Source organism: Artemia franciscana, chromosome 11, assembly GCF_032884065.1.
Source record: "Artemia franciscana chromosome 11, ASM3288406v1, whole genome shotgun sequence".
Classification (NCBI taxonomy): Eukaryota; Metazoa; Arthropoda; class Branchiopoda; order Anostraca; family Artemiidae; genus Artemia; species Artemia franciscana.
In genome coordinates, this window is record NC_088873.1 from 41916237 (window position 1) to 41940420 (window position 24184).

At 37.0% G+C, this 24184-nt stretch overlaps 2 protein-coding genes across 2 annotated transcripts in view; one reads left to right on the forward strand and one right to left on the reverse strand.

The window, feature by feature from the left end:
* The window catches only part of LOC136033242 (tafazzin-like), an 80588-nt gene that overhangs the window by 17993 nt on the left and 38411 nt on the right, over positions 1-24184 (forward strand). The gene's annotated exons all lie outside the window — the stretch shown is intronic.
* The window catches only part of LOC136033241 (myogenesis-regulating glycosidase-like), a 39327-nt gene that overhangs the window by 11651 nt on the left and 3492 nt on the right, over positions 1-24184 (reverse strand). The window contains exons 2-5 of the mRNA XM_065713957.1: positions 20535-20716; positions 12023-12297; positions 9897-10213; positions 6246-6901 (exon numbers count right to left, since the gene is read on the reverse strand). Of these exons, the coding sequence (XP_065570029.1) occupies positions 6246-6901; positions 9897-10213; positions 12023-12297; positions 20535-20716 (1430 nt within the window). The remainder of the gene's footprint in view (positions 1-6245; positions 6902-9896; positions 10214-12022; positions 12298-20534; positions 20717-24184) is intronic.

A 24184-nucleotide genomic window follows, 5' to 3' on the forward strand; every position in this document is an offset into this window, starting at 1 on the left:
ATAAGTATATATATATATATATATATATATATATATATATATATATATATATATATATATATATGTATATATATAGATATATATATACATATATATATATATATACTATAAATATATATAAGTATATATACTATCATACTATTATATATATATATATATACTATAAATATATATAAGTATATATACTATCATACTATTAGTATATATATACTATAAATATATGTAAGTCTATATACTATCATACTATAAGTATAAATATACTATAAATATATGTAAGTATGTGTTTTCTATAGGGTGTTGGCTTGTGAGATGTTTCAAACAGGCTAAATTGGATACTTAGGTCTACTTTTGCAGTATTAGCAGAGTTTTTAACTAGTTTTCTTATTCATTTAAATTGTCAAAGGTGTTTTCTATAGGGTGTTGGCTTGTGAGATGTTTCAAACAGGCTAAATTGGATACTTCGGTCTACTTTTGCAGTATTAGCAGAGTTTTTAACTAGTTTTCTTATTCATTTAAATTGTCAAAGGTGTTTTCTATAGGGTGTTGGCTTGTGAGATGTTTCAAACAGGCTAAATTGGCTACTTAGGTCTACTTTTGCAGTATTAGCAGAGTTTTTAACTAGTTTTCTTATTCATTTAAATTGTCAAAGGTGTTTTTCTATAGGGTGTTGGCTTGTGAGATGTTTCAAACAGGCTAAATTGGATACTTAGGTCTACTTTTGCAGTATTAGCAGAGTTTTTAACTAGTTTTCTTATTCATTTAAATTGTCAAAGGTGTTTTCTATAGGGTGTTGGCTTGTGAGATGTTTCAAACAGGCTAAATTGGATACTTAGGTCTACTTTTGCAGTATTAGCAGAGTTTTTAACTAGTTTTCTTATTCATTTAAATTGTCAAAGGTGTTTTCTATAGGGTGTTGGCTTGTGAGATGTTTCAAACAGGCTAAATTGGATACTTAGGTCTACTTTTGCAGTATTAGCAGAGTTTTTAACTAGTTTTCTTATTCATTTAAATTGTCAAAGGTGTTTTCTATAGGGTGTTGGCTTGTGAGATGTTTCAAACAGGCTAAATTGGCTATTTAGGTCTACTTTTGCAGTATTAGCAGAGTTTTTAACTAGTTTTCTTATTCATTTAAATTGTCAAAGGTGTTTTTCTATAGGGTGTTGGCTTGTGAGATGTTTCAAACAGGCTAAATTGGATACTTAGGTCTACTTTTGCAGTATTAGCAGAGTTTTTAACTAGTTTTCTTATTCATTTAAATTGTCAAAGGTGTTTTCTATAGGGTGTTGGCTTGTGAGATGTTTCAAACAGGCTAAATTGGATACTTAGGTCTACTTTTGCAGTATTAGCAGAGTTTTTAACTAGTTTTCTTATTCATTTAAATTGTCAAAGGTGTTTTCTATAGGGTGTTGGCTTGTGGGATGTTTCAAACAGGCTAAATTGGATACTTAGGTCTACTTTTGCAGTATTAGCAGAGTTTTTAACTAGTTTTCTTATTCATTTAAATTGTCAAAGGTGTTTTTCTATAGGGTGTCCGCTTGTGAGATGCTTCAAACAGGCTAAATTGGCTACTTAGGTCTACTTTTGCAGTATTAGCAGAGTTTTTAACTAGTTTTCTTATTCATTTAAATTGTCAAAGGTGTTTTCTATAGGGTGTTGGCTTGTGAGATGTTTCAAACAGGCTAAATTGGATACTTAGGTCTACTTTTGCAGTATTAGCAGAGTCTCTAATAAGTTTTCTTCTTCATTTAAATTCTCAAAGGTGTTTTCTATAGGGTGTTGGCTTGTGAGATGTTTCAAACAGGCTAAATTGGCTACTTAGGTCTACTTTTGCAGTATCAGCAGAATTTCTAATAAGTTTTCTTATTCATTTAAATTATCAAAGGTGTTTTTTATAAGGTGTTGGCTTGTGAGATGTTTCAGACAGGCTAAATTGGCTACTTAGGTCTACTTTTGTAGTACCAGCAGAATTTCTAATTCTGCACATACACTTCAAGTAAGAAAAATACTTATCTCTATAGTCAGAATTGCATCCTGAATCCAAAGTTATTGTGCATTTGCATCAGAAAGGAAATTAATATTCACCATATACAGACCTAGCCTATACCAATTCAGGGTATATATTTGCACGTTAGTGAGTATATGTGTATGTATGTGTATATGTGTGTATGTGTATATGTATGTGTGTATGTATATGTATGTATATGTATGTGTGTATATATATATATATATATATATTTGTATATATGTAAGCCCTATAGATAGGTAGAGTAGCTCCATAGGAGGCTTAGGCCAAGTAGGACCTTGTCCCAGTGGGGCCCATAATAGAAACTGGGAAACCCTCCCCTGGGGGTCATAATTTCAGGTGGAGGAGGAAGAAGGCCCCTCAAATGTACACTCAGCAGGGCCAACTGCCGTGTTCACGCGTCAGATGAGTTACAAACCTTCTCCCAGTAATGGGTTAAATTGCATGGTGAAGCAGAACACCATCGTGGGAGGATCCTCTATAGGAGGACAACTGCGGCAGGGCGTAAGATCCAGATTTATGGACAACGGCCTCTGTAAAGGGCTGCCTCGACCCTTTCGGGGTACCTGCAAGACTGGGAAACTTGCGGTCAATTTTTCCCACTTGAGGAGTGGCGCCCCTCGAGGAAATTATAGCCTAGTAAACAACACAGCACTCGTACGGGATTCTGATTATTGGATAATTTTCTGGGCTTGGTTTGTTTTGATGGACGTTTTCGGGCTGAAAAACCTCTTCCTAGCTAATTTATCTACTATGGGCTGCCTCCCCGTAGTAGCATAATATTTGTAGGCATGAATATATAATGAGTCGGAGGTAATAGGCTTGGGACTGTCTGTGCAGGATTTCGACTCTTGTTGATAGAAGAGCATCGCCAAGTGCTGAAAACCATGTTGTGACCAAGACGGGCCCAGGATTGCACAAAGCCTCCAACTTACTGGAGGTCCCAGGGACTTCTTGCTGTCCGGTTCCAAGCCGACTTAAGCGCTTCGGTGTAGACTTGAGAAGATATGTTGGTCCCCATCCTGCACTGGTATCCGGGATCACTGCTTTTCTTGAGGCCAAAATAATTTCAAAGATTTAAAGAACATGAAAATTGGAACTTGGAATGTTACGACGTTAAAAAATGACTATCGCATCGACATTTTGACTGACGAATTCAGACGGTTTGAACTGGATTTATTAGGAGTTTCAGAAACTCATATCCCAGGGGTAGGAAGCATGAAATTAGGTGACATAGAATTTGTTTACTCAGGAAGGAAGGATGGGGTACATAGACAGGGAGTAGGGCTCATGATGAATAAGGAAGCTGCTAAGTCTTGTTTAGGCTGGGAAGGTATTAATAATAGAATACTAATTGCTCATTTTATGACTAAAAAGTTTAGGGTATCAGTTATAGTAGTATATGCCCCCATTGAACCAACTGATGGAGATACTAGTGACTCAGATGAATTTTACTTACAGTTACAGGAGCAAATAGACAGGGTACCAGGTAGAAATATGGTGTTTTTGCTAGGAGATTTTAATGCCCAGGTTGGTAGAAATAGGGATAGATGGTATCCTAGCCTAGGTAATTTTGGTGTAGGAAAAGAAAACAGTAATGGCTATAGGCTTTTGCAATTTTGTAGGTATAACAACCTAGTTATAACCAATACGGTGTTTGGTCACAAAATGGCCCATAGGTTGACATGGTATTCACGTGATGGTAAGACAGCAAACCTTATTGATTACGTTATTGTAAACAGAAGACTAGCAGGATAAATACAAGATACTAGGGTGTATAAGAGTGCCGTTATTGATGTTAAAGTAAAGATCACCATCTAGTAGTGTCTAAGGTTAATTTAAAGCTGAAATTTCGGAAGAGTAACTCCCTCCCGGGAAGTTAAGATGTTGGTAGACTTCAGGATGAAAATTTGAGAAAAAAATTCCAGGAACAGTTGAGTACTAAACTTGAGGGTTTAAAATTTGACAATGTGGAAGATGAATGGAATAATTTCAGAAAAACAATTTGTGAAGTTGCTGATGGTGTCCTAGGGAAGAGTGCTAAGACAGCAACTAGGAATATAAGTGAAAAAGCTTTAGGTTTAATAGAGAGTAGAAGGGGTTTGTATAAGAATTATCTGAGCGATAGGTCGTATGAAAACAAAAGGAATGTAAAGAAAGTGGAGAAAGCATTAAAATATGAACTAAGGAGATGTGAAATGGAGGCGATGGATAAAATTGCTGAGGATCTGGAAGATGCGGCTAGACGGCATAATAGTAAAATATTATACTGGCATGTTAATAAATTGAAAGGGAGTAGCCGATCCGGACTAGTCCCAGTTAAAGATAGAAATGGGGTCACAATTAGTGATAAGGAAAAAGTTAAAGAAAGATGGGTGGAACATTTTGAGAATGTGCTAAACCGAGATACAGTTGCAGGAAAAGATATAGATGAAAATGAAAAAGTTTGTGATACCTTGGATGTGAAGGAAGATTTGTTTAGTGAGGAAGAATTAGCGACAGTACTAGAAGGATTAAAAAATAATAAGGCCCCAGGTGCTGATAGTATGATTAATGAGTTCCTTAAATATGGTGGCTCTGAGGTTAGGAATAAGCTACTGAAGATTATGAACATGATTTTTGAAAAAGGGGAAGTACCCAATGATTTTAGGAAAACCTTAATTAAACCACTGTATGAGAACGGTGACAAGAGTGAATGTCGGAATTATCGAGGCATTAGTCTGGTCTCTGTAGGTGGCAAATTACTGAGTAATATGATACTTTTAGACTGAGACATGCTGTAGACAAAGTTTTAAGGGAAGAACAATGCGGTTTTAGAAAAGGTAGAGGATGTGTCGACCATGTTTTCACTCTTAGGTTAATAATTGAGAAGTCCCTTCGTTGTCAAACACCTTTGGTCCTTAGTTTTATCGATTATGAGCAAGCTTTCGATTCTGTTGATAGAACAGCGTTAACAAAGGTCTTATCGTTATATGGTATACCAGAAAAATACATTAAAGTGATTTGCGCTATGTACGAGAATAATACTGCTGCGGTTAAGGTAGGAAATGAGGTTAGCAACTGGTTTTGTATTAAATCAGGAGTTAAGCAGGGTTGTGTTCTATCCCCCTTTATATGGATCATTTTGATGGACTTCGTCTTAAGGAGCACAGGAAAGGCAATTGGAGACCATGGAATCAAATGGGGAGGAAGAACGCTCCTGGACTTAGATTATGCTGATGATTTAAGCATATTAGATGAAAGTGTGAGCAAAATGAATGAATTTTTAGAAGTTTTACGAGTTCAGGGTGCTAAAATAGGCTTGAAAATTAATGTTAAGAAGACTAAGTCACTAAGGTTAGGAATAAGTGAAGATGAGCAGGTGACCTTAGGTAACGAAAAGATTGATCAGGTTGGGAGCTTCAGTTACCTTGGTAGTATTATTAGTAAAGATGGTGGGAGCAGTGAAGATGTTAAAAGTAGAATAGCTAAAGCTCAGGGTGTTTTTTCACAGTTAAAAAAAGTTTGGAAGAATAGAAAGATAAGCCTACAAACCAAGATTAGAATATTGGAAGCTACAGTGATGACAGTGGTCAAATATGGCTCTGAAGCATGGACACTCCGAAAAGCAGATGAAAATTTACTAGATGTTTTCCAGAGAAATTGCCTACGGATTGTTCTGGGTACCCGGCTGACTGACCGTATTTCAAACAGTAGGTTGTACGAAAAGTGTGGTTCAATCCCGCTTTCTGGGGCTATAATGAAAGAAAGGTTGAGATGGCTAGGCCACGTTCTACGGATGAAGGATGACAGATTACCGAAGATTGTCCTTTTTGGCCAACCGTCTGGGGCTACACGGAAAGCAGGTCGTCCTTGTCTGGGTTGGGAGGATGTCATAAATAAGGATTTAAAGGAAATGGGAACTTCCTGGGAGGGGGTGTAAAGAGGGAGGCTTTAAATAGATTAGGTTGGAGGAGGAGCGTGCGTAGCTGTGTTGGCCTCAGGCGGCTTGGTGCTGCAGTGAGTTATTAGTAGTAGTAGTAGTAGTAGTAGTAGTAAGTATATATACTATCATACTATAAATAAATACAAGTATATATACTATCATACTATAAGTATAAATATACTATAAATATATGTAAGTATATATACTATCATACTATAAGTATATATATACTATAAATATATACAAGTATATATACTATCATACTATCTTTTAAAGTAAACTATGCAAAGAGCTTACCTCGTTATCGTAATTCCAAGGAACATATGAGTACTGAATAGTAGGCATGAATGTATTCGCCTGAAGCCACCTAATGAAAAGTTGTTTGTCTGGTTGAATTAAATATCCATTTCCTCCAATCATATCAGGTAAAACAAATGGATATCCAGTAATACTAAATTGGAGCAGAGATGGAATAAGTGTTTTTAAACCTAGATTGTAATCCCAGGTTGAATATTTGTCCAACATTCTGAAAAATATTGGCTCTGCTTGATTCTTCCACCCTGTTCGGACTTCAGCCATTCCACCGAACCTAGCTACTGCTTGAATATATGCTGTACTAAATACGTTTGGTTCCACAGAGTCAGGTGTTAAGGGATAAGTTCCATTTTCAGGAAGCCAGTTAGTTTCTCCAGCATCAAACTTGAATGAATCAATGTCATACTCGGACTGAATTCGCCTTATTCGTTCTTCCCACCAATCACGGGCTTCTGGATTTGTAAAGTCAACAATACCGGCCCTTTTTCCTTGCCACCAAGAGGTTATGGCAGTATTGTTGTTTTTGTCTTTGACAAGGTACGGTCTAGCTTCTTCAAATGAGTAGCAGTTTTCGTTGATAAAAGGGTGTATCCAAAGTGTTACACGGAAACCCTGGTTTTTGAGTGTGGCAACCATGCCTAAAAAAAGTTAAGTAACAGAGCAAATATAATAGACTGAACCGATCTAAGAGATCTCATTGTCAAGTAGAAAACATATAAACAAAAACCAACAATAATGGTTGGTTGAAATATAAAAAGACAAAACATTTGTGCATAAAAAATATTGTTGGAGGACAAAAAAAGAAGTACAGTGCATAAATGAGCCTCTAGTCCAAACTATTAAGCCAACAAACAGAGTTATTCCTATATGAAGACAGTTATTAGCATAGGTAACAATTAAAATTGTTAGGTACTAGGAAGTAAACTATTTTAAGTCTTAACACATGAACAAAATTAAATTAAGAAGAATAATATATCGAAGGCTTTTCTATTTTGCAAATAACTGATAGATTAGGTTGGAGGAGTGTGCGTAGCTGTGTTGGCCTCAGGCGGCTTGGTGCTGCAGTGAGTTATTAGTAGTAGTAGTAGTAACTAAGACCAGGGCTAATTAATTATGACCAAACAAATAATTCTTGATAACAAGGCAGTAGGGTTTGGTGGTATTGATGTTTTTGTCTTTATATGTTGTTTTGTCTTTACGAAATTAAATAAGAAGAATAATATATCGAAGGCATCTCTATTTTGGAATCAACTGTAACTAAGACCAGGGCTAATTAATTATGACCAAACAAATTATTCTTGATAACAAGGCAAAGTAAGAATGAAATATTTCAGTTGTGGTGGTTTAAGGGAAGTTGCAATATATAAGAGGTTTGAAAGAAGTTATTACAGTATAAGATAAGATTTATTTCAAAAAGCCTACGGGCCGTAGCAACACAGAACACAGTCTACAAACAAAACTCAGGAACTAAATATACCTTAGATAGTATAAATAATAATAATAATAAAAAAACTACAACAAAAGGACAAAAAATGAAACACGCCAAGGCTCAACATTTTAACCGACAAACACCAATCATAATGCAGTTCAATTTCTAAGAACTGTGACAAGCTATATCCTCAAGCATGATTCCCTGTGTTTAATCTCTAAACGAAGAAACTTAGACTGTTGTTTAATAGCACATGCATTCCCCTCAGCCATCAACTCGATTAACAAGCATTCACTCGCAAAGCCTCGTCCAAAACATTCATTCCGCAGCTCAAACAACTCTTCACACTTGGATACAAAATGAAGTAGATTTTTATTCGCACATCCACACAAAGGGCAAAAATAGGTGGCAGCCGCCAGCCTAAAGTTTCCCAAAAATTTCCTTCCCTCACCTAAATCCAGAACTATCCCCCCTAACCAAGAATAAATTCTTCAAGTCATATTTATTCAACCCAAATTTAAAAGAAACTTCCTCCTCCCAATACTCTTTAGCTTGGGAGTAAAACCTCAAAGACATAGATTGGTCCTTATTATCTCGCCACTCTTGGATTTCTTGGTCGTATATTAGGTTTGGTATATTTTGACAGCCTTCTAAGGTCTTAGCACTAATTTGATTAGACGACACCAATCGTTTTTGCAGTAGTTGCTTCTCCAGTTACAAAAAATTTCTGATTCTTGTGAAATGAATTATTTTTGCTTTTTTCGCCAACAGGTCCTGAAAAAGGATTTTGACAGGTCCTGAAAAAGGACAAAAGAATCCTGAAAAAGGATTCTTGGGATTGAAATTGCCTTTGTTGTGTCTTGAAAGCTTGTTTTAAAAAAAAAACTTCGAAATAATAATTAGTGTTAACATTCAAGCCAACTTAAACTTCTAATTTTTACTGTCATATAAAATTTAAATATTGACTGGTGATTTAAGATTTCTTATACAGAGAAAAAATTCTTAGTCTCAAGGGCCCAAGGTTCATAGAGGGACTTGAGCCCGCGTATAGAAGGCCACAACATTACAAATCCTGTGGTCTTAACTAAGTTAGCTAAGGTAATTTTTGAATCAGAATCAACTTGGTGGAAATGATGATAAACTTGAGAGGCATAGCGTAGAGTAAAGCCAGGACACATACTCTCTGTGATTGTTAGCATCAATCGATGTTTTGTGTTGCAGTTTGTAATTGTAATTTGTGGTTGGATAGACCCAACAGTATCAAGACTCAGGCTTTAAAAACCCATTGCCTCTAAACCTCTGGCAGCTGAGCTTAAAGAATCACAGCAGTGACCCCTATCCCAAGCTGAGGCTCAAGATTGGTCAAACGAGTATTCGAGCCCTTGTCTCGAAGGTCATATAATTGCAAATCCTATGGCCATCTATTTGGCTAATATAGCTCTTGGGAGCCGTAAGAAATATCTACTGTAACTTGTAGAGCGCCCTTTCAATATGTCTATATTTTTACGCATTCAGTTGCTAATTATTAGCTTTCAGACAAACTCTGCAATAAAGAATATTTGAAAATGATGTAAAAAGACAATGAAATACTGGATTTTTGAACTTACTTTAAGAATACACTCATTGAATTGAAACTATTGTAGAAACTCAGAAAAATATACAGATAGAAAGAGAAGAAAGTAACAGAAAAGTCGAGAGGGAAAGATAGATAGAGAGAGAGAGAGAGAGAGAGAAAGAACGAAAGAAAGAAAGGGACCGAGATACTCAGAAGAAAAGATATACAGAGGAAGAGTGAGACGAAACATAAGAGAAAAAAACAGAGAGAGAGGAAAAGTTTATTCTTTTCTGTATAAAATAGTGCCGTAATCTATAATTTTTAATCTATAGGCTTAATTTTGATTTTCAGTTTATGAGCAGTACCAATATTGGTTTTAAATTGGGAATTTGGAAAAATTGATAATATTACGTTAACTGGGAACAATAACCTCCAGGAAGGTAAGGGAGGTTGAGGTCCAGACCACACACTGGTTTCTCAAGTTCTTTAGAATATCAAATTTACATATGCAGTCTAAATTCTTCAGCAATATTCGGAAAAATATAAGACAGCTCTGAAAAAAAAACCTAAAGAATATTAATGGAAAATGTCCCACGAACTTCAGTATAACTTACACATAACAGAACAAGATTAGAAATTTGCGAAATACCTGCAGGATCTGGAAATTTTTCGGGATCAAACTCATGTGATCCGTAGCAAATCTCCCAGTTATCATCAATTTCGAGCTGGCTGTTGTTGAAATTATTTTCTACAATAGCATTAGCATACTCAAACACTTTTGTCTCGTTAATGAATACTTTATACTGAGCCCATGTAGACCATATTGGGTCTTTAAAAACTCTTTCATCAGGGAAGCTGCGTGGTTTTCCTATTAAGTTGTTAATGCTGAATATATGCATACTTTTAACATCGGAGGCAGAACATACTGAATACTTTAAATGAAGTGTCGATTCTTCACTTGGGTTTCTGAAATTGAAAAAAATAACATATTTAAATTTGTGTTTCTTTCAGTCTTTACATTACATTTTTGTATAGCTGGATAGCCACCAAAAATCATAAGAATTGCCCCCCCCCCCCAAAAAAAAATAGTAGTCTTAGGTACCTTGATCTTGTGCTTCGTATATACAACTTAGCTTTACCAAATATTGCCCTATGGCGTTAGTTTTGAAAAGTTCATAGAAAAAATGAGCCGCTTGACATAGGGTCATACAACTAAGTATTGGTCATTCATTCCATAATACATCACATCAAACAAAGTGAGTGTGTCTCTGTAGCTTCAATGACAAGGCATGGCAGTTTTCTTAGAGGCTATTTAACCTTTGGAGGCATAAAAGGAATTGAGTCAATGAGGTAAACTCTGGAATTTTGCAATTCTTCAACATTTTGAAAACACACTCTCGGTCATAAAAACAGCGTTGAGCTGATTGTAGAAATGGACGAAAATATTGAATAACAGGACTGTAAAAAACCGGTAAACTTACTTCAGCCAATAAAAAAATTTACTTCTAGGTAGGCATGATGATACTCATTAATTAAAATGAATGACCAGAAGCCTTGTTGGGCTGAATTCCTATTTCCAAGTCTGAAAATCCACTAGAAGAACAACAAAAAGAGAATAACAACAACAGAAAAGAAAAATTAATAATACAAAAACTAATCCGGACTTAAAAGAAAATAATAAGCAAACGGCTACAAAAAAGAAACCAATTAAATTTCGAAATGTCAAGTATGATAAACCGATCTAGGCTAAAACAGATCTACTTTTTTTTAAGTTTTTGTTCTGTGGGGAGGCTTTTGGCAGCAAGAAGATTCGACTAGCACCCTATAGGTGTTGGCGTTTGAAATTTTCGACCCACTCACAGCATCACCATGAATATGGTTCTGTGTGTACATAAATACTTAATCAATTACATAATATTCATTAAGTAACCAACAATACGATTAACTTTTCTGATGTTTTTCCTTGGCCTAAGCAGCTCTATTTAAATTAAGCATATTTTAATCTACTTGCAGCTGTTGATTCGAGCATATTCCAAAACTGCCCTTTGGCAACATATACTTGATTTTTAGGGCTGAGATTCCTACAATTTGTAAGGATTATCCTTTGAAATTCGGAAGTCTCATTAACACCTAGTGAAGACGGCACCCAAGATCCTCTGAAATTATCTTTATCCATAGTGCCTTATGAACACCATCCCAAAGATTCTTCCAAAATTTTGCTTTTCAAGGATTTTATCGCCATCAAGATAAATTAATCTCTCTGGCTAACTTTTATTTAATCCCCTTAAAAGAAAATCTTATAGCCATGACAGAAAAACCACCACTGCAGAAGGTAGTCGAAGATTCATTCCTGCCAGAGACGCTCTCCAAGAGTAGAAGCAAACTCAAATTTTTACAGCTTCATTCGCCCCAATTACCTTTGCAAGGAAATATGAAAAAAGAATTATTTCTTAGAAAGGAAACAGTGACTCGGCCAAAAGAGCCCTACCCCGAAAGATGCAATGGCCGTTTTGAATTTCAAGATTTACTGCAGATGTGACCAAAATTGGATTGAAATAGAACAGGTTCGATCAGCCCTCCTCTAATCAGTTTGATTAGTTGTGATTGCTCAAACGAAGAAATGAGATAAAACTGCTGTTCACAGCCAAAACCAAACCGAGTTTTGTTGGTATAAAATTTATAGGCGTTTTTTTGAAAGAGAAATGAGCTTCGGCTAAAAGGACATATATTCTACAAAATACACTACCTCAAAAAGACTGTAAAAACAAATCTTACGGATATGGTCTCTCGTACTTCGTCTGTAGGCATAACTGTTCATCATTTGTTTGGTTCAAACTAACAAAGAGGGGTATGTCGTAACTCCCAAAAACAGCAAAACCGTCTGAATTTAGCCAGTAAGGCTCACTGACGCCCCCATAAGCATCATTAAATTGAATAACATCGTTTGTGACAAATGCAGTTTCGTTCTGAGCTTCTAATTGAATTGGCCAGCGCTGGCTATGTCGTTCTCCACTTCCATACCATTGGGCATCTCCAAGGAAAAAACAATCCTAGAAAAAGAGCATAGCACCATTTACTTTGAGCCTCAGAAGAGGTAAATTTTTCTTTTTCCACACTTGGTCATCTAGGTTTTTAGAAGAGTAAGTATTTCACAGTTACTTTCAGTTTGACATCATGATGTTCGTATTGAATAATGTCAAGCACAACCATAAACCGAGGGTTATAGAAAGGAGTTGGATATTTCCTAATAATGCAACTCTAATGATCTTCAGCTAATATTACTTCTAACTAATATAACTTGGAAAAACTAAAACGTGTTTTTTGTAACTGGTGCATTAATCAATGCCCTTGAAGGGTGGGGGTCCTGTTTTTTTTTATTTGTTGTTGTATTTATAAGCCAACGAATCTGTGAAATTTAAAAAAATTGTTCATTTTTTAGCCAAAAAGCGCGATTATTGTCTTGGCTTTTACATTTTTGGCTCCTAGAGGGGGAATATGGTCTGCAGGTAATACATCATTGGAGACATATCCTTTATTTTCTTTTTTAAAACACTATCGACTTCTTTTTGTATTGTAGCGGTTTTAGCAAGTAATGATCTCACTGGCACCCTATGTTTACACTCGAATGGGTTCTATCCGAAATTTCTACGACCATCCCATCCATTCAGAGTGGCTGGGTGAAAAGATGATTTCCATGCTTACGGCTCTTTACTTATGCAGCACTGGGACGCTCCCTCTGACTTACTGATGCTTTGAATAGTAGCACGGGAAGGCGAGCGATGTCAAATAGAACCTCAACTGTAAGCTTAAGAAATGGAATAACGCTGGTAAGTGAAACCAAATAAAGCTGGAAGTCCAACAGCAGGCTTCAGAAGTTTGAAACCTGAGGAAGAAGCCGAATATTAAGATAATTAAGCAGTAAAATTAAGAGAATTATCGAATTGAAGTTGGTACGAACTATCAAAAATCGAACTTGCTTGCTTTTCAACAAATTGAAAATTCAACAACAGCGTAGGAATCTCAACATGTTTAATTTTTAAACAATTTAAAATGTATAGGGGTATGGAAATTCAACGGGTTTCCTTTAATCCAGATTGAAATTCAGCAGCAAAAGTAACCCTACTTGTTAAAAATGTAACAGCAGTTTAGAAATCCAAAATATTTTTTTTTCTCAATGAATTCAGCAGTGACAATGAAAATATAATGAGGCTTTCAGCATCCAATATATTGGAATTCCAACGATTCTCAATTTTTAAATTTTATGTATTTTGTCTTTAAACGCTACACTCATTTTTACTGGATTTTTAACTGTTTTTACTTCTTTTTTTTATAATATTTCATTAACGTTAATATCAATTAACATTAACGATATAATATTGTTTAACGTTTCACCTTTTGCGTCGTCCCCTATCTTGTAAATACGTGATTGTTCGTCACTATATTCTGTAGCGTATTTATTTAATGTCGCTCCAATTATCTTCAAGAAAAAAACCTCATAATAGTGAAACAAAATTGCAGCTTCGCCTTATAGTCGAAGAATTTTTGTCTGATTTACCAATCCTTATCCCTTTGCCTTATACGTGTTAACGACACAAATTCATATATTTAATGGTGACTGGCTCTATACAATCCTTGAATTACTTAAGACTTAAGTCTCCTGCCGGGCACTGCTCGGCGTAGAGAGTGACGTCTGCCTCCTCCACCCACTTCGTTCCATGGCGAGTATTTGCTCTTCGCCCTGTCTGATGTTTGCCATCGTCAAGAACTCGGACAGGCTGTCGGACCGACGTTTCTTCGGTCGACTGCGAGGTCGCTTCCAACCAACTTTGATAGGGTCGAAGTCATAGATCAACTTTGCGGGTAGATGTGGTGGCATACGAAGCAGATGCCAGAACCATCGTAAGGTTCGCTCGGCTGCTTGAGTCGAAAACCAAGACTGCTCTGTGAGCTGCAGAAGCTTTTCATTGCTGACGAAGTCGGACCATCGTAGACCCTCAATCCTCCTCAGGCTCTTTGCATGAAATACGTCTATTTTCTTGAGGATTGCAGCTGATGCTTGCCATGTCTCAGCTCCATAAAGCATCACAGAGCCGACTAGAGCTTTGAAGATCCGCAGTTTCGTTTTGCGACTGATGTTTGGTTTTCACCAGAGGTGACGATTCAGTCTACCCATGACAGAAGACGCTTTAGATAATCTCGCCTGCAGCTCGGGGAGAAGTGAGCCATTTGAAGAAATTACGGAGCCCAGGTAGGTGAAGTCATTAACAACCTCGATGCTAGTGGTGCTGTCCAGGCTAACTGGAGAGTTAACAGCAGGAGAAGACGGGTCTTTGGCCATAATTTTAGTTTTATTCCAGTTTATATGCAGTCCTACTTTGGCAGCCTCTTCTCGCAGAATTCGGAGCGCTTCCAGCAGCTGCTCCATGGAGTCCGCCAGAATGGCCAAGTCATCGGCAAAATCAACATCTGTGATGGTATGATCTCCGAATTCTAGCCCAAAGCTGAGACGTGAAGTGGTTTTTGTCATAACGTAATCTATGATGATAATGAAGTGCTCTGGGGCCACTGCACTTCCTTGGCGCACCCCTGTCGTGATTTGAAAGAACGGGCTGCGCCGACCAAATTTACTTGTACGCAGCTCTCCGTCCCCAAGAAGTCTTGCCTTCCGCCTTTGCTCTATAACTTGCAGTGTTTCATTATTTAGCCACGATTCCTTTGGATAACTCCTCTTGCCAAGCACTAGTTGTGCTGCTTCGCTGGTGTGCAATTTAAAATGCTTCCAGAGATCTTCACTGCTATTGAGTGAGCCAAGGGCCTCGAAGCGATTCGATATCTCGATACAGTACTTCTGGCGAGTATCTGGTTCCTTTGGTTTCCCGATATCTGCAGTGACGGGTTTTCTTTCCGATCGTTGTGCATGGAGGCGAAGCCGAAGATTGGCGCACACAAGCCTATTGTCTGCGTTTCCAAGCTCTGCTGATCTGTAAGTTCTGCAGTTCTTCACCAATGATCTCCAGCGTTTGGAAATAATGACGTTGTCAATCATCTTCTTTGTACGACCGTCATTACTATACCACGTGTACTGATGGATAGTTTTGCGTTGGAAGTAGGTGTTTGCAATGTAAAGGTCGTGAGATCGGCACAGTTCACGTAAACGGAGCCCATTGTCGTTAAGTGGATCTGGGGATACAGGACCAACTGTGCCACGCCATACACCCATATCATCGCGCACTGTCGCATTAAAGTCGCCAAGGAGAACAGTTATATCATAGGGAGGGGGGTACTGTTGCAAGGCATCTGGACAAAGAAGATTAGAAATCTTCCTTAATCGGATCATCAGAATCGTCGGTCGGGGCATAGCATACGATGACAGTCATCTTGCCATACTTGTGTCCAAAGCGGGCCTTCATTAATCTGTCAGATACAGCTTCGTGTAAAAGTAAGGCCTTTCTTGTAAGGCTATTTAGTGCAAGGCCAACACCATTCCTTCTCGAGCTTCCTCCAGACCAGAGCAATGAGTCACTGTTACCTATTTGCTCTTCTCCGCTTCCGGTAAGACGTGTTTCTGTAAGACCTGCAATTGACACTTTGTTCTTACGAAGTTCTTCAGAGAGTAGGTTCTTTGACGCAGGTGCATTCAGAGTCAAGACATTCCAGGTTGCTATTCGCAGTCCCTTTCGGTCCATAAGGTTTAGTCTGTCAGTCTTTCTGACGTCGTCAGTATGTCCATTGACGCGCGATAGTCGAGATCTTAAAAGGGAATCAGGGTCCGAGGCTATATTGTCACTTTTCGTAGCACTTAAAATTCGGGTGGAGGGTCGCTAGCCCAACCGACCCTAGGCCTGGAATCTGATTAGAGCTAGGTTAAACCTAGGTACTGAAATTCCCGGGGTGGGCTCCACCCGCCACAAGAGGTTGCGGCCGTCCTGATCGGAGTGTTTAGTTAGGGGAGAAACCCCATATCCAGAGGCACGCGGTCTGCAGACAGAGTATAATATACAATCCCCAATGACGAAAAAACCCCACTGGCTCTCCCTCGGATTTTGGTTGAAAGTTTGCATTTTGGTTGAAAAAGGCCTTAGCGGTATATTTACCGCTAAGGTACTCGGTATATTTAAGGGGTCTTGGACTTTTTTAATTTGTTTTGAAACCGTGTAAAAGCCATTTAAAAGAGAGAAAGTTGGTTCAATTTCGGCTAAATCCAAACTTAGTGCCATTAATTCGTGACTGTTTTAACCCCGGTTAGATGAACCGATAAAAGCTGTGGTTCCCTTAGCCTGGTTGTCTACTCAGTTTCTTAGGCCAATTTCCTTACAAATATGCAGGTAAAAAAGATATATTACTCTTTTTTTTAAAAAGAGTAAATATAAAAGTTTTTTTAAATATAAAAGATATATATTACTATGCTGATCCTCTCTCTCAATGCTTGAATTATTCAGGCTTATCTTAGTTTTGACCAGATTCTTGAAGAAAAAAAACTTCTTAATGACATCCATGCACCCCAACCGTGAACAATGTGCTTTTTGTTTAGCCCTAGACGGTTGGCCGAAAAGGACAGTCTTCGGTAATCTGCCATCCTTCATCCAAAAAACGTTCCATAGCCATCTCAACCTTTTTCTCATTATAACCCCATAAAGCGGAATTTAACCACACTTTTCGTATAGCCTACTGTTTGAAATATGGTGAGTCAGCCGGGCACACAGAACAATCTGTGGGGAATATCTCCGGAAACACCTAGTTTTTCAGGGTGCCCGTGCTTCAGAACCATATTTGACCATTGTCATCTCTGTAGCTTCCAATATGCTACTCTTGGTTCGCAGACTTATCTTCATATTCTTCCAAACTTTTTTTAACTGTAAAAAAACACCCTGAGCCTTGGCTATTCTACTTCTAACATCTTCACTGCTCCCATCGTCTTTACTAATATTACTACCTAGGTAAGTGAAGCTGTTCACCTGATAAAAATTTTCGTTACTAAATGTCACCTTTTCATCTTTACTCATTCCTAGTCTTAATGACTGAGTCTTCTTAACAATTAATTCTCAAACCTATTCGAGCACTCTGAACTCACAAAACCTCTAAAAGTTTATTCACTTTGCTCAAACCTTCATCTAGGATATTTAAATCATCAACATAATCTAAATCCAAGAAAGTTTTTCCTCCCCATTCGATCACGTTTTTTCCCATTGCCTTTCCTATACTCTTTAAGACAAAGGTCATCAAAATGATCAAAATAAAGGGGGATAGAACAAAACCTTGCTTAACTCCTAATTCAATACAAAAAATAGCTGCTAACTTCATTTCCTACCTTAACTGCAGCAGTGTTATTCTTGTATATAGCCCTAATTAATTTATTTGTCTGGTATACCATACAAGAATAAGACCTTCGCTAAATGTCTTCTATCAACAGAATCAAACGCTCACTCCTACTCTATAAAACTGAGAATGAAAGGTTTTGATAACCCAGGCATTTCTGATTTATTAATCTAAGAGGGAAAATTTGGTCAACCCTTCTAAAGCCGCACTGTTCTTCTCTTATAACTTTGTCTACAGCATCTCTCAGTCTAAAAGTATCATTTTACTAAGTAATTTGCTACCTACAGAAACCAGTTTTATACCTCGATAATTAATCAAGTCAAATTAAGTCACTGATGATATATTCATAATCATAAGTAACTTATTTCTAACCTCAGAGCCACCATATTATCATATAGCCACCATTTTATCAGTGTCTGGGGCCTTAGTGCCTTTTAATCCTTTAATTACTGTCGCTAATTCTTCCGCGCAAAACAGATTTTCTTTCAGATCCCAGCCATTTTTTCATATTTTTCTATATCTTTTCCCGTAACTCTATTTCGACTTAGCACATTCTCAAAATGTTCTGCCCATATCTCCTTAACTCTATCCTTATAACTAATTGTGGCCCCGTTCTTATCTTTAACTGGGACAACTCCGGATCGACTACTTAATTTATTAGCATGCCAGTACAATAATGTAATATTATGCCGTCTAGCTGCAGCTTCCAGATTCTCGGCAATTTTATACATTGCCTCCACTTCACACCTCCTTAGTTTATATTTTAATGTTTTCTCCACTTTCTTTAAATTCCTCTGGTTTTCATACGATCTATCACTCAGATATTTCTTGTAAAAGCCTCTAATCCTCTCAGTTAAACATAAAACTTTTCACTAATGTTCCTTGCTGTGTTCCGAATTTTCTTCCCTAAGACACCATCAGCAGCTTCGCAAATTGTTTTCCTATAATTATTCCATCCATCGTACACATCGTCAAATTTTAAACTCCCCAGCCTCGTATTTAATTGTTTTTTGAACGTTATTCTCAAATTCTCATCTTGGAGTCTACCAACATCATAACTTCCGGTGAGGGAGTTACCCTTCCGAAATTTCAGCTTTCAATTAACCTTAGACACCGCTAGATGGTGAAGTTTACTTTTAACATCTATAAGAGGGTTCCAATGCACCCTATTATCTTATGTTGATCCTGCCAGTCCTCGGTTTATAATAAAATAATCAATAAGGTTTGCTGTCTCACCATCACGTGAATCCACGTTAACTTATGGGCCATTTTATGACCAAACGCTATATTGGCTATAACTAGATTGTTATACCTTCAAAATTTCTTTTCCTACACCAAATTTACCTAGGCTAGGACACCATCTATCCCTATTTCTACCTACCTGGGGGGTCTAAATCTCCTAATAAAAACACCGTTTCTACCTGGGACCCTGTCTTTTTGCTCCTGCAACTGTAAGTAAAATTCATCTGAGTCACTAGTATCAAAGTCAGTCGTCTCTACAGGGGCGTACTACTATAACTGATACTCTGAGCTTTTTGAGCATAAAATGAGCTTTTACTATCCTATTATTAATACCTTTCCAGCCCAACTAAAACTTAGCAGCTTCCTTATTCATCATGAGCTCCACTCCCTGTCTATTTGCCGATTCTGTCTGCCTGATTAAATAACTTCTTTATCACCTGATTTCAAGCTTCCTACCCCAGGAATATGTATTTCTAAAACTTCCAATAAGTCCAGTTTAAATCTTCTGAATTTGTCAGTCGAAATAAAGTCGTAATATTCCAATACCCAATTTTCATATTCTTTAAATCACTGAAATTGTTTTGGCTTCACGAAAAGCAATGGTCCTAGGCCGTACTCTGATATCAACAAGAGTCGAAATCCGGCAAAGACAGTCTCAAGCCTAGCTACAGTCTCAAGCTTACCTACCACTTATTATATATTCATGCCTACAAATATTGTGCATTGTATATAAATAAATGCGGGGAAGCAGCCCATTGTATGTAAATTATCTAGGAAAAGGAATTCCAGCCCGATAACGACGACCAAAACAGACCACGCGCAGAAGAATTATCAGAAGAAGTACAGAAGAAGTATTAGAAGAATTATAATCCAAGTCTCGTGCAAATACTATTTCGTTTACTAAGCAATAATTTCCTCGAGTGGCTGGACCTTACACCCTGCTCCACTTGTCCTTCTATGGTGGATCCTTACACGATGGTGTTCTGTGTCATCATGCAATTTAACCCATTACTGGGAGAAGGATTGTAAGTGTAACTCATAGGATGTGTCCAAACAATGGTGGGCCCTGCTGAGTGTACATTTGAGGGGCCTACTTCCTCCTCCATCTGTATTTACAGCCCCGGGTGGGGGTGCCCTACTTTCTCTTATGAATCCCCAGGGACAAGGTGCCCCTTTTTCCGTGCCTCCTATGGAGGTATCCTCTAGGGCGTTATCCTATTGCCCCCTGGGGACTTTTCTTGAAAAATCTGTCGTAAGATCAAACGAGAACCAGATAAAGAAGAGTGATTTTTCAATATATAATTTGGGTCACCAGATTACCATGCAATTTTTCATTATATAATTTAGAATTTGGGGTATATATTTGAACATTAGGGGGGAGGGAAGAATAGCACGCCTTCATGCACAATGTGTTAGCTACAATTATTCTGCATAATATGAACTAAAAGTATACTATGAAGTAATACCCCTTGCTTGTTTTGCTTGCATTTTGTGCATGTGTTTTGTTATGTATGTGTGCCCTAAGATCAATATACTATTTAAAAATAATGTGAAGTCATATAATTTTAACTAGTTATTGCTGAGGGAAGGGATGAAGATCAACCAACATGAAGGCTAGATTAAACCGCAACCATAAATCTTATGGGTGATTTGGACATGATGCAGAGCTTACTCCTTCAAACTTAACTGATAGTTGTCTACCATTAATCTAAGAGAAAGCCCTACTAACCTTTAAAACATTGGTCCTTGTTTCCCAATGGACTCGGTAGCAAGGATAGTTATCCGTTATGGTCAAAGTTTGCACTCCACCTGCCCATTCATAACATACCGAATTTTGTGGAGGATTAGTACATTCTGTCGGGTTTCCTAAATTACTAGTGCCAAGTCCAAGATTTCCAAGTAATTCTGAACCTGTAAAAGTGAATTAATCAATGGCCTCGAAGGCTCAATAAAAGATAGAAAATTTAGGAATAAAATAAACCTCTTAAGGCTATGATTAAGTGAACTAATGGAACTGGAAAATCCCATTGAAAATTTATATTTAAAAAGTGCTCAAGTATTCATTGGCGGATGATACCACTTTTAATATCAGGCCGTAGCTTCTTGAAGATGCTACAAAATGTTTGCTAGGATTTTGCTCTGTTTCCTCTAATTGCTTAGAAATCTTAGAAAATGTATAGCTCTTTCTCACAAGTGTACTCTATGAAGGATATTGCTTTTAGAACAAAATGGGTACTATCATGAGCAGAAGACAATAGCCTATAAGATGATTGCAACCATTTTTCGATGTATTTTCCTATTTTCGAACAGTCCCATAAAATATTTTCAGCTACCTGAAATTTTTACAAGTTTTTTGCCAGAAAGAATCGTTTAAAATCGCCCTAGAGACCAGATTGACAAGCTGGTATAATTAACCTGCTATTTCCGCTAATGAATAAGTGCTATTTGAAGGGTTTTGACAATCGATGGTCTCAAAAGGATTGAGAAACAGAAGGCTTCCCTAACTTCAATTTTGAACCTCGATGTTTTCAAGTTCACTTAACCACGGCCTTAAGCACTGAGGCACATTCTCCATCCACACAAAGGCCTCTGCAACATTAGCTGAGGCTAATATAATTATTAATTTCTCAAACGGTTTTTGTTAACATATTGTAAGTAAGGAGTGACTCTTGCAAACAGTAACTGACACTCTGAAAAAAGTTTTGACCAAAATAAAAATATGAAACAAATCAACTTTTTATGATGATTCTAGATATGTGAGATTCATTAAGTTTCACGTTACCATCCAGAAGCTAAAAGTCTAAGAAAACTTATATGACTTTAAAAAAGAGGATATTCCCCTCCCTATACGAGAGAATGACCTTAACCAAAATTACACCATTAAATTCAGCATATCAAAGAACCGTGTTGTTTATATTTTAAGCCTCTATCTACATAAATATGAAATTTTGGATGAGAAGTATAATTACGGGCACAGTAATATTTCCTCCCCCCTCCAGGGGTGTCTGCATTGAAGAATATTCCCAGAATGTTCAGAGAGGGCTCACTGTAAAGCACATCGAAATTTTGCCACGGCAAAGTAGCTTTTCAGACAACTTTTCGGACTGCCGAAAAGCGAGTAAAAATTTTGAGACTGCCAAAAGGTTAAAAATTTTTGAAATATGTTATTCTATTTTAACTCTTTATTTAACTAAATTGATTCATTTTAGGCTTTATAAAAATATGTATAACGGTGATTATTTGCAAATTGACACTTAGGGAGGAGGGTTTAAAGTAAAATCCTCTTGGGTGAATCTTCAGATCGAAAAAGGCTAATAAAACCCTGGATGGATTGGCTAGTTTTACGATGTTTTCTATCTGTTAACAATTCTAGGGCGTATTTTAAGACTTTTCGTAGACTTGGTTGGTACACGTTATGTTTTACAAAATAAAAGTTGTCTGAATGGCGTAGTCTTAAATTACGTTTTACTGCTATGTATTTCAGGTTTTTTTTTATTACTTTAAAAAGATTCTTTCACAAGACAAGTTTTTGAAAGAAAAGTAAAAAGCCCCATTAAGCCAAAGAATGAGCAAAAATTAAGTTAAATAATCTTCCAAGCGTAAAACTACCAGAAACCACTATCAATAAATAAATTAAATTCAAAACAAACAGAAATTATAATAACTGGGGAGTCAAACTCGCCAAACAACAAAAAGCAAACGAGTCAAACAAAAAACAACAACAAATGACCGTGGATTGTCAGTTTAATTTACATATACTGTCGTTTGTTCCTTGAGGTTTTAATTTTTTTTATTTATGAAAGTAAGAACGTTTCAAGCGTATTTGAAAGCGTTATGAAAGGTGAAAACGTTTCAAGCGTATTTTGTTTTCAGTAAAGCTCAAATTGTGTTCTGGTCTTGAGAAGACGTTATCAGTGCTACTCATGTTAATTCTTTGCTGGTTTTGGTATTAAAAAGGACATTAGCTCTTTTAATTTCCAATTGAATGAGCTGTTTTCGAAGTTTTTACTACAACAAATGGTCAATTCAAAATTTCTATCAAAGGTGTTTTGGAAAAATACGAGTTATGGGGGGTATCCACCCTCCGATCACTCTGTGTCTTGGAAAAAACTCTATAACTTCTGATTACCAATCCAAAGAACCTCCTCCGAAATTTATACCATCACCCTTTCTATATGCAACTTATATATCCCCAGGGCATAACTTAAATCCCTCGCCCTGAGTGTTCCGGAGGGTTGTCACCCTCAAAGACATAATTTCTGGACCTTTCAATTACGTTGAACAAAATGCATATCTTTATCAAAAAGTTAAATGTGTTTGAAGAAATGGTGGGCGTGGGAGGGGGATGAGTTGCCCTCTAATCACTTTTAACTATTAAAAAGGGCACTATCTCTTTCAATATCTAAACGAATGAGCTCTTTTCGAAGTTTCTAAGACAACAATTGGTCATCTCAAAATTTTCTATCAAATGTATTTCGGGTAAATACGAGGTGTGGAGGGTATCCACCCTCCGATCACTCTGAATCTTAAAAGAGCCCTGGAACTTCTGATTACCGATCCAATGTGCTCCCTCCAAAATTTATACGACCACCCATTCTATATTTACCTTATATGTTCCCAGGGCATAACTTACAAGATTTGCCCAGAGGGCTGTGGGGGGATGCCGTCCTTAAAGACATAATTACTGAACCTTTCAATTACGTTGAATAAATTAGCTATATCAAAATATTGATTGGATGTCTCTAATCACTTTCGACTATTAGATCGAGCACTACCCCTTTCAATTCCTAGACAATGAGCTATTTTTCAAATTTTATGCGTCAACAAATGGCCATATTAAAATTTCTGTTAGATGTATTTCGGGGAAATACGAGGAATTCCACCCTTCGATCACTCTCGATCTTAAAAAGAGCACCGGAATATCTGATTTCCAATCAAATGAGTCCATTCTGGAGTTTTTACTATCACTCTTCCTATATATTAAATATAAAAAAAAACAATTTTTTAACTGCAAGTAAGGAGCGACATTAAAGCTTAAAACGAACAGAAATTATTCTATATATGAAAGGGGTTATCCCCTCCTCAACGCCTTGCTCTTTACGCTATAGTTTGAGTCTTTGTCACAGTTTTACTTTTTAAAGCAAAAAAAACTATAGCGTAAAGAGCGAGGCGTTGAGGAGGGGACAACCTCTTTCATATACGGAATAATTTCTTTTTGTTTTAAGTTTTAATGTCGCTCCTTACTTGCAGTTAAAAAACTTGTTTTTTTATTGAATTTCTGAACGTTTTTGAATTAATGAATGTTTTGATTTTGGATCACAATACATGAAAAATTAAAACGAAATTTGCATATTAATTTATTTTTTTTGGCTAAATGGC